The sequence below is a fragment of the Lynx canadensis genome, chromosome A3, assembly GCF_007474595.2.
Source record: "Lynx canadensis isolate LIC74 chromosome A3, mLynCan4.pri.v2, whole genome shotgun sequence".
NCBI classification, from domain to species: domain Eukaryota; kingdom Metazoa; phylum Chordata; class Mammalia; order Carnivora; family Felidae; genus Lynx; species Lynx canadensis.
This window is the reverse complement of record NC_044305.1, coordinates 44,639,568-44,656,719: the sequence shown is the minus strand read 5'-3', so window position 1 is coordinate 44,656,719 and position 17,152 is coordinate 44,639,568. Positions and strand designations below refer to the sequence as shown.

General features: G+C 42.5%; 1 protein-coding gene across 5 annotated transcripts in view; it reads right to left on the bottom strand.

Moving 5' to 3' along the window:
• Nucleotides 1–9,798: 9,798 nt before the first annotated feature.
• RIN2 (Ras and Rab interactor 2) overlaps nt 9,799–17,152 on the bottom strand; it is a 226,817-nt gene continuing 219,463 nt past the window's right edge. For all 5 annotated transcript variants that reach the window (XM_030310181.1, XM_030310182.1, XM_030310183.1 and 2 more), the window contains 2 exons: nt 15,143–15,306; nt 9,799–11,658 (listed from right to left, as the gene is read on the bottom strand). In XM_030310181.1, coding sequence (XP_030166041.1) covers nt 11,335–11,658; nt 15,143–15,306 — 488 coding nt within the window. In that variant the 3' untranslated portion in view covers nt 9,799–11,334. The remainder of the gene's footprint in view (nt 11,659–15,142; nt 15,307–17,152) is intronic.

Sequence of the window (17,152 nt, the reverse complement as noted above, 5' to 3'; positions counted from 1 at the left end):
TGCTGACAGAACAGAGCCTGCTTGGGATTCTCTCTCTCCCTCTCTCTCTGCCCTTACCCCATTCACACTCTTTCTCAAAATAAACAAATAAACTTAAAAAAAAAAAAAAAAAAAAAAAAAAAAAAAAAAAAAAAGGGTTTCTTTCCCTAGGTCCAAGCTTATCTCCAGGCATTGTTTCCAAAAACCTCAACAATACAGGTGAGTGTAAACACACATGCATTAGTTCCTGGAGCATGCAAACTCATATCCACAGGTTCTATAAATGCACTAGGAGGGCAGAATATGAGCTCATGATCTCAGCTACTGCCTGCCAGGCATTTAAACGGGGCCATATTTTAGAGGCAATTTCCTATCAGGAAAACCTAATGCACCATTTTAAATGACTGTTAAGGGGCGCCTGGGTGGCGCAGTCGGTTAAGCGTCCGACTTCAGCCAGGTCACGATCTCGCGGTCTGTGAGTTCGAGCCCTGCGTCGGGCTCTGGGCTGATGGCTCAGAGCCTGGAGCCTGTTTCCGATTCTGTGTCTCCCTCTCTCTTGGCCCCTCCCCCGTTCATGCTCTGTCTCTCTCTGTCCCAAAAATAAATAAACGTTGAAAAAAAAAATTTAAATGACTGTTAAAGGATCATTTTTAGGAAAGGTAAAATTTGATTTTCAAATAAATGTAAGATGAGCACATGACAAAGATTTTAATTCACTAATTAATGAAAGAAACAGTAAGTTGTTACAACCACTTCAAAGGAGAATTTAAAGTGCACAAGGCAATCAGGAAGATGTAAAACTGGTTGATACCCACAGAGTGGTAGTCTACTGCATCTTCTGGACACACATAGTGCACTTCTGTTTCTGTGGACTAGAGTCATTGTCTTTACTATCAGTTTTCTGCAGCTTACAGAGTTAACCTTGGAAGGGTGTACCAAACACCTAGTCATCTTGTGTGTGTGTGTGTGTGTGTGTGTGTGTGTGTGTGATTTAACACTGCATTGAAACTAAAGAGATGACAGACTACTGTAGAAATATGGGTACTTAAAGGTTTCCTTTAAAGCTTAAGACTTTGTAAACATCGTTACTTCATTGTTTTCTGGTGTTTAAAGTTTCTGGGGGAAAAGAGTAGGCCAGCATGATTTTTGTTTTCCCTTTTGTGGGTGACTTAGTTTATGTTGGAGTGTCATTAGTCATAACACTTCCAGAAATAAAACATTCTCTTTTTTTTTAATATTTTTATTTATTTTTGAGACAGAGAGAACAGAGCATGAGCAGGGGAGGGGCAGAGAGAGAGGGAGACACAGAATTTGAAGCAGGCTCCAGGCGCTGATCTGTCAGCACAGAGCCCAACATGGGGCTCAAACTCATGGACTGTGAGATCATGACCTGAGCTGAAGTCAGACGCTTAACCAACTGAGCCACCCAGGCACCCCCAGAAATAAAACATTCTTAACGGCACATACATTTTAAACCTAGTGAATCTCTGTAGCGCATGTCCTAATGCATTTCAGCAGTTTAAACGCTGAAATTTACAACAACCACCAAAAAAATCAAAGCTGGATCACTCCCACATAGCCAGTGGGAATGTAAAATGGTGCAGCCTCTCTGGAAAACGGTTTGGTGATTTCTTTAAAACCTAAATATGCAACTACCATTTAACCTGGCAATTGCACTCCTGGGTATTTATCCCAGAGAGATGAAAACTTATATTCACAAAAAAACCTGTATACAATTGTTGAAGCCAGAGTCAAAATTCTGTGTGATTCCATTTATGTGACATTCTGGAAAAGGCAGAATTATAGAAACAGAAAACAGGTCAGTGGTTGCCAGGGGCTGGGGTTAGGGGAGCAGAAGGGAATTATGGGAGAGTTTCATGGGATTGATCATTACTGAGTGTTTCTGTCAAAATTCATAGAACATACACTAAAGAAAGTGAAAATTTACTGTATGTAAGTTATATCTTAATAAACATGACTTTAAAAAAATAAAATTGATAGTTCTTACGTTATTGTCCCCACCATTTCAATAAAAAGCATGAACTACTTTAAACCCTCTCAAGTCTTACAGTTTTCGGGGGGGGCTTCTAGGACATGCTGTTATTGATTTCTGCTTCAATTTTATTTTTAACATGCAGGAAAAACACTGTTTCTCCCCACATTAAAGATGACTCATAGACCTTTTTATTTATTATTTTACATTGTGTAATTCCTTTTACTGCTTAGTTAGAAAAAAAAAACTACAAGCTTTTACCACATTTTATCACAAAACATTTTCCTGCTCATTGAAACAAAACACCATGTGCTCTTCTGTAAACAGTGCTGACCCAGGTTCACATCCACCATGGCAGAATTCCACATTTAAACAAGCAAACGGCTTGGTGTTTCATCTGTTGTTGTTCCGTTTCTTTTCCTTCAGATCATGTGAAAAGGACAAAAAGCACAGTACATATATATATTTTGACAAATCCTAGGCAATGTGCTTGACAATAAAGGAACTTGGGTGGGTGGTTGCCTTCAGATAACAAATTTATTTTTTATAAAATAATAACTGGGCAGGGTAGATGCATTGACTCTGACCATCAGTGTAATTATGTTCGGTTTTGCTAAGCAAGTTTTACAGGTGCGCTCACCGTTCATACTAAGAGGTGACTGCAGGGTTCCATTTAAGCAAGGGACACTGCATACATCTACTCCTTACCAATACCTCACTAAAAGAAGAATTAAAAAAAATTTTTTTTCAAGATATACATCCATAAGAACAAAGAGAATGAAGGAAGAGACAATAGCCAGCGAGAACTGGCAACAAAATTATGGATGCTAATAAACTAACTTAGCAGATAGAATAAAGCCAAAAGGTCAGTGACTGCAGGAGGAAAGGCCAAGAGGCAAGGCAATTAATTCATGGGGCAGAATCTGGGGAAGCTTGGGGAAATAGACAAGTCAGGTATGAGAAAGGGAGAAGATGAGACCCTTACTCCCTGGAGAGGCACAAGAAGTTGTGTGCCTGAGTTCAGAACACAAGCATGAAGGGTGAGGGCAAGATATCCTACTGACAGTGAGGATTATTTGAAAGCTGGCATCCTGAATAATGACCCCCTGCAAACCCTTTGCCTGCTTTTCCCCCCAAATGCTGGGAGCTAAATTGACCCCAGTCGGACATTAGGGAATTTTTTTTTGTGGGGAAACTGCCTGACCCAGGAGAAAAGTCCCAAAGATATTCACGTTTTCTCAGTCCTCTGACAAAAGGAACAGACTGCCGCATAGGTACTCTAGGCCACCAATTCACAAACTCTGCCCCATATACATGATTTCCAACAAGCTTTGTGGTGCTTTATATTTAATTATGAATAGCTAAAAATCACTGAGCATTTGAAGAGAGCCTCTAACCGAAAAGACAGAGATCAAAACAATCAAACAAAAATAGAACTGGATGAACAGAAAAACACTAAACCAGATCATCTTATAATATCCACAGAGAGGTAAGAAGATACTGCATCCACAGAAAGAAAGAACAAATTGTTATAAAAATTACATCCCAAGACAAAAAAAATTCTGGGGAATTGCAAATATGTTATTATAAATAAAAAATCAATAATTGAAGCAATGCCCCCAAGTGTAAGAAATATAGACAAAGAGAAAGTAAGGATCAAAGGTAAAGAAAAAGAGAGAGAGAGAGAGAGAGAGAGAGAGAGAGGCAGCTCAATCTAATAGGTCCAATATCCAAATAATAGGAATTCAAGAAAGTGAAAAAGAAAATGGAGAGGAAGAAATGGTCATTTTAAAAATATAAGAAATGTCTTTAGAATTTAAAAATATGAATTTCCAGAGTGAAAGAGACCATGGAGTTTCTTCCAATTGATTAAAAAAAACCCACAGCAAGGTACATCACTGACAATTCCAAACAGTATGGATAAAGATACAATTCTAAAAGTTTCTAAAAAGATCTGGAAAGTGTAAGGAAGGTGTATTAGTTCACTTTCGCTAATTAGCGAACCACTCAAACTTAGTGACTTAAAAATAATTTGTGGGTTGGTTGGGTACTTGTTCAGGTCTGAACTGGATGCATGGCCTTAGACCGCTTCACTCACATGTCTGAGACTTCCTGGAATGGTGATCTCTTGTTTTCCAGAAAACCAGTCTGTATTTGTTCACAAGGGTGATGAGAGGACTCTCAGCAGCAAGACAGGGCTAGCCCAATGCACTTTTCAAACATTTACTTGCCTCGTGTTTTTGACCAAGGTAGGTCATATGGCTGGGCCCTTGGTCAAAGTGGAAAGAGATTATCCAATGTTATAGATAAAGTGAAATACGATTCTTTGGGGGCCATTATGTCAACTATGTAAGATACACACAAGGTATACGTTGATAGAAGCAAGGATTAGAAATCAAATGGTATCAGACTTCTCAACGGCATCTCTGAAAGCCAGAAGTCAAATGAAGGAAAATGATTTCTAACCTGCAAAATTCTAAGAGACCATTTCTAACATAGAATTCTCTATCCAGCCAAACTATCAAGCACCAGTAAGGATAGAAAAGTCAGAAGAATATGTAAGGCCTCAAATATTTCACCTTTAATTCTTCCTAATGGTGTGCTTCAAGAAGACAAAGAGGTAAGTGAAGAAACTAAGCAAAAAAAGGTGGCGGGCACACAGGCTATAGGAAATAGGATATTTAACTCTGTAGAATGGTAAGGAGAATTCCCAGGATGACATTTCACCTCAAATATTTCACCTTCAATTCTTCTGATCCTTTCCCTCGGCAATCGGCTGGCAAGGCCAAGGGAGCCCACTCTCTTCCATTTTGAACAATTCACTCCTTGGTCACCAAAAACACTTAAATATATCTTCCACGTTTTTCAAAATTGATGAGTAAGATGGCCCTCTGATGAATGCATCCTCAGGGAAGAAAATGTCTTTAAAAGAATGTTGTCTGTCCTTTCAGATAATAAAAAAGCTCATGAACTTCCTACATCATGTGCAGTGTGACTAATTAATTCTCCAGACTACATGATGATGTCTGCGTGCACACACACACACACACACACACACACACAAACACACACGTCTGTGAGCAGCTGGCCCAGACAGAAAGAAACCTTTCCAGTTTTTGTTCACTCTCACACAGTAAGAGGTAAAAGAAGACAACACCCAACAAAACGAGCAAAACCCACCTCATTTCCAGGCTTTCCCCACACGCTTCAGGTCTCCTCTCTTTCCTACAGAAGCAAGAACATAACATAAAACCTTGAGGTAAATCCTTATTTCCCGATACCTGTATTTTAAACCTTCTGTGATAATGCAGGTGGTTTTAAGTGAGGTTATCCACCCCCCTTTTTTTAAGTAAGCCTCGCAGCCATTTTCTTCTCCTTTCTCCAGTCTTATAACAGCAGCACACCTACATTTGTGTAACTGTATTGGCTGCACAAATGCCATTACCCCACGTATGTCTGAAACTGATACTTCTCAATCAAAGTGCAACAGATAATCTGCAGATTCTGCCAAAATGCAGTCTCTGATTCAGCAGGTCTGGGAGGGGCTCAAGATTCACACCAAGGAGATGTAACTCTTGGCCCGGGGACTGTATTTTGCAGTCGAATGTCCAACTATCTGTGTAATGAGATTTTGCAGTTTGCCAGGTATCATGCTGGTAAAAAACCAACCTTTCCAATGTCCTAGCAAGTTCACATATATATTTACTTTTGATTGGTTAAAGAGTCTTTGTCACTTTATTGCTCTTGGCAGGTTTTCATCTTTCTGTTCAGGGTAGATGCATGTCTACTGACCGCAAAGGTGAAAGCAAGTGAGGAAGATAAAATTAACTCAGAGTGCAATCTGATAAATGAGTCCATTTTCTCATAATCTGTAGAACTGGCAAGACATGAGAATTGTGGCCAGCAGAGATAAAGAAGATCACATCAAACACCTTTTTCTTTTGGGTAAAGCATCATGCTTTTCAGCGCAATCCTGTTAAATAATTATGCATGCTTCTATAAATATCTATATCTAAATACACAAGGGAATATAATAAACACAATAAAAAGTGGAAAAGCTGTTGAAACAATTGCTGACCAGAGTTACACTTCTACTTAAGTAATAATTTCTTTCTGGGAAGGTTTACAGCAGACTCCATGGTTGCAGAGATGGTTCCTCTCAGGATCTCACTCAGACCATGACTGGGGAACAGACAAAACTTGTCCTTGCAACCTCCCTTCCTCCCCTTCTCCCTTCTTGGCAAAAGTCCCCATTGGCTATGGGCCCTGTCGATACTCTTGGCCTGTAGGGAACACTGAGAAAATACTGCCAATTCATACACAGACACACACACACACACAGACACACACGGCCACCACCACCACACTCATCAGCAAAGACAAAGTTACAGGATGGCATTCACTCTAGTTTTAATCCTCCCACACTGGGCATCCCACCCCAGTATATTTTGCTTAAACCTTCAATACCTGTTACTGCCTTTCTTCTATTTCATAAGAAACTTGCCAGTGGGTAATAACAGAAGCAGATAAGTATGAATAAACAGTAGTGGAAAAATTTCGAAGAAGTTGCTTATCTAATGATAATAGCAACTAATATTTAATATGCTTGTGGGGTGCTGGACACTGTTCTGACTTTGCGCGGATAAATTCCTGCAGGCCCAGTAGCACTCTTGTGAGCCAAAATGCTGTTATGACCTCAGCCAGTGAGAAGTATGTGTTTGACAGTGTGTATATGTGTTTTTTAATGGATGTAAGTGGTGGATGCTTTTTAAATTTTATATACACATATAGTCATTTTTAGCTTTCTAAATTATTCTCAGTTAATATGCTAGGACTGCACTGTCCAACAGGGTAGCCACTAGCCACATGTAGCTTTTGAACATTTGTGAAATGAACTGTGAACTGTGGAATGAGTGCAAAAGACACAAGAGTTTGAAGACAGTGTAAAAATAAAATGCATCTTTAATATTGAAGTTAATTGTTGAGGTATGATACTTGGGATATCATGAGCTAAAATATATCACAAATCTGTTACTTAAATAAATTAGGAGTATGGTCATATATTACTATTAATTTTACCTATTTCTTTTTCCTTTTTTTTATGTGGCTACTAGAAAATTTAACATTACCTATGTGGTTTGCTTCATATTTCTATAGGATGACGCCATACTAGAAGTACCCTGTTCCATGGTCTTCTGCCGGCCGAAGAAGATCGAGAACCTGCACTTGGTTAGGTGTTAGTGGCTGTAGACAAGGTCTTCATTCTCCTGGGTGTGTTTGTATCTTCAGACCTGTGTCTTGACCTAAACTGGTGTTTATCAGGCCCAACTTCACAGTACAGTCACCTTGGAAGTTTTAGTGAGAATGGCTGTCTGGGCCCCATCTGCAGAGACTCATGGTCTGGGAAGCCAGGGCATTAAGAGTTTTAAAGGCCTGCAGGTGATTTGAAGAAGCGGCCAAAGCTGGGAACCTGATCCAAATAGGACCAGTGGACCCTGAGTCCCGGTGACAGACGGGGTGGGAGGACAGCGTTTGCACTGGGGCCTCCTTCACACTCTGAGTCTCTGGTAGGAATAGGGAAGAAACTGAGGAAAGGACATGCCCAGTCAGAGCCCGCCTGTTGGCAAAGAGCCTTGTAAATGGCCCTCATTGAAACCTACTGGAGAGAAGCCCCGCCTTCCAGAGCCGTGGTGGGGGCGGTGGGAGGAAAGGATAGGAACAGAGCTAAATGAGAGGAATTGCCTTCACTTGTGGGAGGTGGAGCTTCCCAGGGAGCTGATTACAGAGGTATAGGCCCTCCTCATCTCCATTGTACACCCCTGAGGAAAACCGTAGGCCTGAGCAGAGTCTGGCTCAGGCTCGACCACCCTGGGCTGTGGGCTCTGGACTCCTTCCCCTCCAGACTGGCAAGAGAGAGAGGGGGGCTGTGTTTGGTCAAGGGAAATTCTCAGATTCATTTCTGTAATGCAATTATAAAGGTCTGTTATGTGGAGTGTCTCAGAATTCAGGCATATTCCACTGTGGAAGAGTTTCTTACAATCCAGACAAGAAGCTGCCCCCATTCCCTGCTCAACTGCCTCACTTCTATCAAACCTGATTTTCCTGCTGGGTTGGGGGTTTGAGGGCAGACCTCGGGTACCGCTCCATTAAATCTCTAACAGATCTTTCTGAATCATTTTAAAACTTCCCGTGTCCATCTTCCTGGAAAAGCCAGTGTTTGTGTGGAAAAAGTTTGGGCCATCAGCCACCCATCCTTTGAGACAAATAGATCTTTTTCAAATAAATCCTGTTATCTGACACAACTACCAGATATTGGCCTCCTCCCTCCCACCACCTCTTCCGTTTTTCTTTCTTGTCTGCTTATGAATCTGCAATGTTATATAAATTTTTCACATCTCCAACTTGATTTGGGTTAAATAACCAATAACACTTTTGGTTTGAAATTCACCATCACAAACATGGTCTGAAAAATGATTTTTGGGAGTTTACTATCAGATATGGCCAGGTGATTAAAATAACCGTGGCCCATGTACTGTGCCATTTCTCTCTGACTTTTGAGGGGTAACCAGGCAGTGCTGTTAACAACCAGGATGCTCTCATTTCTAGTCTCTTTAAGAAGATGAAGGTAAGAGATGCCCAATGGACGCAAAGCCACATTTATGAATGAACGCATTCATGGTTAGGGTTCCTGCCTTTTGTTTTCTTATACATCTAAAGTTGTAACTTCCACATGATACTGAACTACTTTATTAAGTTTCTATTTCTATTCTGTGTCCCTGAGGGGGGAATATTTGGCAGTGCCTACAACATTAAAAAAAAAAAAGAAATCTTTTCCTCTGGCCAGCATTCAACTTTTATAACATAATTTTAGATTTGGAAATACATTATCTTCTCCCTCCACCCATCATGTATATTTTTACTCTCCCCTTATTCCTTCCAAACTTCGCCAAAATCTGTTTCCTGGCAATTTGAGAAGTGAGAATGTCTGCGTGGGGGGAAAAAAGTCAAGACACATGTTATGTTGTAATTTTAGCAGGGAAACATTGCCCAATGACAAAACCAGGGGCTGTCTTGTGATGTTTTCTTCTGCTCACACGGAACTTTTCCTGTTTTGATCTCTCTCTCATCTCACTGAAGGCTGCCTCCCATTCAGACGTTAGGGCTTGCTTTAAATCACTGTGTACTGACTTCTAAGGACAAGGAAGATGATGACCTGAATTTGGAGGGTGAGGAGGAGGGCTATATGGATTGAACTGGCCCCATGTTTAGTTCATTGTGAATATAAAAAGCAGGCAGCTCATCTAGCTGTAGTTCTGATCCTTAAGTATCCATCTTACCGATGGGTTAGAAAGTTCATTCGATCAACAAGGACTGGTCAAGGACTTGCTATCTGCCAGGCACAGCTCCAAGCACCAGGAATATGGACGCAAAAAAGAGTGCCCGCCCTGTTGGTTTTGAAAGAGTGTTCAACTTTCGGACAGGGCACTTCAGAGGTCACAGTAGAATGGTGGGAGGTGTCTTCAGGGCCCTTCTGATTAACAGTGATTTTTCTCTATGTTCAACAAAGTCATGTTCTGTCCTAGATAACACTGGAAATCCTTTCAGATCGGAACACTATCTTTTCCTTCTACTCCTGGATTTTTGCCTCTTATGTGTATATGGTTTTCTGAAAAAATGCAAACTTTGCCATTTCCTCTCCATGGATTATCTAACCACAAACACTGGTGTGCATTTCAGATTTGCATAACGTGGTGTGGTGCATAATTGTACTCTGCTCCTTGAAGAAAAAAAGGACAACTCGATATTTCAAAACTCTTCACACATGATTATCATACAGTATTACAATGTATTATGTGCAAAATTCCATTTAAAAAATCATTTACAAAAGGAAGTACAACACAGTATGTGATGAGGGTTCTAGATGGACAGCAAAAGCTAAAAAAAGGTACAAGGTACAAAGCCAACCAAATTAGATGACTACGCATCTCTACACAGTACAATCACATGTTCTGGTAACTACCTGTGTCACGTGGATACAAGACCCTCATACTTTGTGCACCCCCAAAAAAGGTTTCATAAAACATGAAGTTAACTTCACCATACATTCTTATAACACAGAAGGGCTTTTTGGTGGCATTGCAAACTCTTTTCCAAACAGCATCTTATTTAACTCAACGAAAGTCACATTACACATACATGGTTTCTGCCCACAAATAATTTGATGCTCTTAGTTTTGATTTATGTGGAAAGGGGGTAGTATTATCCTTATTTTTTTTCTCCTCATGGGGGTTTCCAAAATTATTTCCAAAAGCAAATAACATTGGATATATTTTTGCCTAATGTCACTGCGTATTTACAGTATTTTCAGCGTAAGTGGATCCTTCCATTCCCTTTTACCACTTCCTTCAAGGAGTCTGAACCAGCAGACTACATTCCTTAGTCCTTTGTCAGAGTCTGTTTTTCTCTCTCAACCTCTCTCTACATTCATTTCTCTCCTGATCCTCAGCATCACTTGGTTAAAACACAAAAGAGCACAATACCACTAAGCATGAACAAGGTAACAACAGTACATCAGATTTCCAAGGCATTCTGTGGCCAGTGTCAATAATGCATCACTTTAAGAACTCCAGCAGTCTTTCCCCACAAAAGTTGCCGAAACATCCAGTTATAGAAGAGAGACATTTTAAAAGTGAGATACTCTCAAATCCAGCAAGAGATTTCTTTTTGAAAATATTAAACGTTAAAATCACATGCATAATTATAGAATATTTTAAAGTTACAAAAATATTTTAAAAACCAATCCTGACAGTTTACCTGCAACTGCTATAAAAATTTCTATGAAATATATAAAAACACAAAGGCTCTGTGAAAGAAAGAAACAAAGGGAGAGAGAGAGAAAGGGAGAAAGAGAGAACAAAAGAGAGAAAAGGAAAGGATGGAGCCATCCACAGAACGGAGAAGCACCTGACGCACTGCATCGGACAGTCTTGTCAAATACCTGCTGTCGAATTCAAGAGAAGAGCTTATACCCTAAATGTTTATTCAGGACATATACGTACATGTGAGCCAACCTAGAACCTGGCTGGGGGTAGGTAGCAAACAAACAGTCTCAGGACACCTAAACTATCAGATGAAATTCTCCCATCTCTGAAGGAGAATCCTACCGTTTCATGAACCTCAGCTACCTTGCTTGGGCAATGTGGCTGAAGATGCCCTTGCCCAAGTCAGCCTGTGGATGGCTTAGTCACTGAACCGAGGGGTCCCCAAGGAGGTGACTGCTTTTCAAGCACAAGCACGTGGAAGCCAGAAGGCAAGGTTCCTAAACCCCCCTTTGGATGCACCACTGGGAAGTCTCACGTCTTCTATGAGGTGGTAAGATCTTCTTCCCCATTCTGGAAAATGACACCATAAGGATCATTCTTGATGCGCTTGTAGACAAAGTGGAAGATGTGGGGTTGTGGCCGGCTGTGCAGCTCAGCCTTGATTTTTTGAGGGTAAGTGTCCTCTGCCAGCTGCTGCCATGTTTCGTCAACAAAGAGGAAGAGGCTGTACTCCTCAGGGTCCCCCACCTTAAACTTCTCGGCACAGAGCTGGCACACATCCTCGGTGGTAACGTAAGGTCTCACGAGGAGGGTCTTTCCCGTGCAGCCACTGTTGACCTCCTGGAATGCAACTCGGAGGTAATTCTGCAGGTGGGAAAGAGAGATGATGGAGACAAATCAGAAGAGGAAACGAGACAGAGCAATAAGCAAGCACAGTAATACTAAGGAGAGGTCTAACCTGTGAGCCGTTCTAGGCACTGGCCCATCAGGATGGTGCTGTCAGGACCTGAGGCCTCAAGTGTGAGGAGAGAGGCTGATCTGAATTTGGACAGTGGAGAGAACAACTATATGGACCGATGCACCACAAGTACAAGAAGCAGGAGGTCCAGTCAGCCCTGCTCTGATCTTTCAGTGTCCCTCATGAAGCCTGGTTAAGGAATCCCCGCTGGGTTTATTCCCAGCTTAAAGAGTAAACCAAACAGCAGAAGAGGCTGCACCAGGAGTTGGCAGGAAGAGACATTTAAAATATGTAGACACAAGAGCAGGTACTGTACTCACTTTGGACTACTTTAAAAAAATTTTTTTAAGGATTTTTTTTAAGTTTAATTTTTAGAGAAAGAGAGGGAGAGAGAGAGAGAGAGAGAGAGTGTGCATGAGCAGGACAGGGGCAGAGAGAGAGGAGACAGAGAATCCCAAGCAGGCTCCTCCGCACTTGCACTGTCAGTGCAGAGCCTGATGCAGGCCTTGAGCTCACGAATCTCGAAATCATGAGCCAAAATCAAGAGTCAAACGCTTAACCGACTGAGCCACCCAGGTGTCCCTGGACTACTTTTAATGAAGCCTAAGCAAAGGCAAGAATGTTACAAGGGACCACAAGATACTGCTGATGTTTAACCATTTTGCACGTCCCCAAGTGACAGTTAATTTCATGTGGTTCAACCTGATCCGAGGTTCCCAGCGGCTCCGAGGATGGCGCTGGTTAAGTGCAGGGTGCGGTTTCAGGGAAATAGAAGGGCATGCTTGCAGGCTTGGGTCTGCGAATGGCGCCAGGCACATGCCATCGTGAAGTACAGTAAACCTGTGACCTCACACAAAGCCCAGACAGGCTGCAGAGACTCCCGTGCTCATATCAGGCTCTTTGGGATCTTTCTTCAATTTTCCACTTCAGCAGGAATGAGGTTACCAGATAAAACAGAGCATGCCCAGATGGAAAACAAATGTTTCCCTTTTCTAAATCTGGCACCCCTGCTCAGGAGCAAAGGGAAGTGGGCTCTCGGCCCAGGGCCCCACATGGCTACCTTGAGGGCTTACTGGGCTGATGGAAGGAAAGGCCCTTGGGAAGGACAGGAGCTCTGCATATGGAAGATAAGTCTTGAATGTGAATACCTGAGACAACACACATGTTCCATTTTACCAACCCTCTCCTCTCCCATCCTACTGCCAACACTTGGCTCACACTCTTGGTATGCATTAACCCATGACTCCTGAAGAGAACATTTTTTTTGAAGTTTATTTATTTTTGAGAGACACAGAGACTGTGCAAGTGGGGGAGGGGCAGAGAGAGAGGAGAGAAAGAGAATCCCAAGCAGGCCCTGCAGTCAGCACAGAGACTGATGTGGGGCTCGAATTCACAACCTCAGGATCATGACCTGAGCTGAAACCAAGAGTTGGAGGCTTAGCTGACTGAGGACCCACGTGCCCCTGATGAGAACTATGTAAGGAAGTCTACACCATGCCCACTGGACCAGTGAAGAAACTGAAGCACAGAAACGCTAAGTAACTTGCCTAAGGCCACACAGCTTGTGAGTGGGAGAGCCAGTGTTCTAGCACCTTCACCACTGTGGTGTGCCATCTCTCCAATGTGAGGAGACCATTGTGTGTGTTTGTGACCCCTGATTTAGGAGTTCCAAGTGGAGCTTTGCTTCTGAGCTTTCACTTTTACCACCAAGCCAAGCACTGACAATTCCTCTCTTGGGTTGTATTCTAAGAAGGTGTGCTTCTCCAAGATAAGAGAGGCCAGTGGGGAAGGGCTCTGCAGAATCTGGGGATCTCCGGGTTGGAAGCTTCAGATGGAGGGAGGAGCTGGTGGCAGGCGGGGAGATGGAAACATGAGCTTTTCTCATTTCCTCTGTTCTCCTCTTCAGAGGCTGTAGGACTGACCTTTGGAATCCTCTCAGCACCCAGCCAATATCACAGTATCCAAGAGCCTGCGTATGCTAAATCACTTAACACTAGATAGTTCTTCAACAACCCAAAGGAGTCGGGGAAGGGGACATAGTAGGCATTCTTGTTTTTTTTAGATTTGTGCACTTGGGAACCTATTTCTGAGAATATTGCTATCTTGAAGAAAAACTTGCTGATCTTGCCTTTCCACAATGGGCTGACTTTGAACCAGACATACCTCCGAGTATTTTCAGAGCATCGAAAAGACAAAAAGGCAGGAAAGGTGAATCTGGACACAGAGACTAATATACCCTGCTTGGAAATTCACCATGTGACACACAGAAACAAAACACAGGTTTTAGAATTCGGTTTGAAACTTTGAAAATACTACTCAGGGGCGCCTGGGTGGCTCAGTCGGTTGAGCGTCCAACTTCAGCTCGGGTCATGATCTCACAGTCTGTGAGTTCGAGCCCCGTGTCGGGCTCTGTGCTGACAGCTCAGAGACTGGGGCCTGTTTCAGATTCTGTGTCTCCCTCTCTCTCTGACCCTCCCCCGTTCATGCTCTGTCTCTCTCTGTCTCAAAAATAAAATAAAACGTTAAAAAAAATTAAAAAAAAAAAAAAGAAAATACTACTCAAAGACGGTTGCAGACTTATTCATGTCATGGACTGTGAGCAAATCAAGAGGTGTTGTATTGGGTAAAGATGTCTACAGCCTTAAGCTGCCTTTCCTCCCTGAGAAACCAACAATTTGGGAACCCCACACTTCTGGACACCCGCTCATGGCCACAGAAAACTCTGGATGGGGATCTGGGCAGGATTGGATTCAGATGCTGACTCTGAAACTCTGGCCCCGACCGGCTGCCAATGAGGCTGTGGTGTCTTCTGTTTTCAGGTGGTGGGGAGAGAAAAAGAAAGGAGAGTGGGGAAGACATCACTGCACCTCTTCCTCTTCTCAGGGACACCAGGTCAACCGTAGTGCCTAACACCACTACTCCCAGTAGGCCAGTCTCCAGATGAAATACAGTACCCACTGCCCGTGCCAAGAGGCACAGGTCCTGTCTGCTCAGGTGCTCCACATCCATGCTGAATATTCTTGGAGAATTCTCCACTTTATCTGACTTTGTTTTCTAAAGGGCAGCAAAGCTTGGGCCAAATCCATATATAATTATTATATATCTATATATCTATATATCTATATCTATATATATAGATATATATAATTATAATTGTATATATATATATAACAATTATATATTATATATGTATATTTTTTTAATTCAAAGAAAACAGAGAAGCGAAACAACAAGGTCAGATGGTGGTTTAAAATATCCCTTTTCCACTGGATGACCTGACAAAGGGGGGAACCTCAGGCACCCCAAGCTGTGTGGGCAGTGTGAGCCAGCGCTGCCTCCCTGGAGGGTAAAGCAGCACATGGCCCCAAGTCGCCACGGCCAGCCACATACCTGAAAGTCATCCACCGAGGGGACGGACCGGTTGGCGGTTCTCCGTTTGTGCCACTGCCTCAGGGTGTCCCTGGTCTCTGAGCTGAGCAGTCTTGCGGCTTGTTCTTCTTGGAAATTCTTGATCAGAGAAAGTGCCCCATAGGCACTTGTCAAGTAATAACCTCCTGGAAAGGGGCAGAAAGAATGAGTTCTCCAGGGGTTTATACTCTAGTGATAACAAGTGGGGACAATGGAATCAGAGGTCATGCTTCCTATTTTCTCCATAGACATTTCCTTGTGGGACCAGAAGCTCGCGTCCAAGAACTGCACTGAGTGACCCCGGCCTGTGCCGGCGCTAGGGGGCGCCGTCGGGCCAGGCTGACAGCGCCCCGGTTTCATTGATGGAATTTCCATTCTAATGGGTGAAACGTATAAAATCTCTAAATTATTTCAGTGCAATTGTGAAACTGCTTTGCTGGGAAAGGTCAGGGCACTGAGTCCTGATGGAGGCAGGGAGACATATGAGGGTTAGTGGGGTCGACCACTCCCAGCCAGAATCATTTACTTCACCACCAGGGGTCCACATATCTCTTGGGAATACTTACTTTTAGGCTTTTCTTTTAGGAATTAGTATTCTCTAAATTTTGAGTAAACTACACACTTTGAAAGAACTGCACAGTCTACACGTATGTTCACGATAACACGGATTCTTCACAGTAACTTTTTCTTTCCTCATTCCCCTTTTTACTTTTACTCGGGGACTAATGTAACACGACACTTAGGAAGAAATAACTCACAAGGAAAAAAGCAAGTGATGTCTCTTTAATGGTGCATTTATGAACGATTTCTTACATTTGAGGATTGTTAAAAGACTTGCAACACCGTGAGATGCCTAGAAGTGGGTTCATAGCTTTGTCCTAAACTAGAATTAGGTGCTTTTGGTGGAACTTGTAAGCTCCTTGCTAGCAGACCACTAGTGGGTGCCCCATATGTGTATAAAAATTCCGTAATTAGGGATGGGTAATAAGAAGGGCACTTGTGATGAGCACTGGGTGATGCATATCAGTGATGAATCACTAAATCCCATACTTGAAGCTAATATCACACTGTATGTTAACTAACTGGAATTTAAATAAAAACTGGGAAGAAAAAGAAATAAAAATTCCCTAGCTGGGCATAGCATTAAAAAAAATTTTTTTTAACGTTTATTCATTATTGAGGGAGAGAGAGAGACAGAGCATGAGCAGGGGAAGGGCAGAGAGAGGGGGAGACACAGAATCTGAAGCAGGCTCCAGGCTCTGAGCTGTCAGCACAGAGCCCGACGCAGGGCTCGAATTCACAAACCGTGAGATCATGACCTGAGCCGAAGTTGGATGCCCAACCAACTGAACCACCCAGGTGCCCCTGGGCACAGCATATTTTAACTTGAGAGACAGTCTTGTCAAAATACCTATTGAATTTCTACTGTGAGCCCAAGGAGGTATATAGCAGGGGCTAGATTTGTAAGAAATGATATCTGAGTCCCTGCTTTATAGAAGTTTATGAATTTATTAAAGAAAACAGGTATTGGCAGGTTTATTCATGCAGGACTAGAAGTTAGTTGTGGTCAAATGAGTTTTGTTCATGGTCCAAAGTCAGGGTGTCTGAAGAACTCTAATGCAAGACTCTGAAGAACTCTCTCTCTGGTCAACAAGTGACAACATTCGAAATGGCAGCTGGTCCACCATCTGAGAAAGGAGCACAGTCCCCTGAAAACTGCATTGGACATGTAACTTACAAAGAAACACACCTTTGTGGTTTTCAGGTCACTGACCGAGATATGGGGAGTTATGTTTCACTGTAGCATCATCTAGCCCCCTCTGGGTAATACAGTTCCTATGCACACAACAGGATTTTTGCTTAGGGCCCCACCACCTGAGTTTAAACTCCCTATGGAATCTCCCACATGTTGCGTGTGAAACTCGGTGGTACAGAATTCAAATGCCGCACAGAGGATTTCAACAGCAATCAGCAGGGACTTAAGCATTCGAG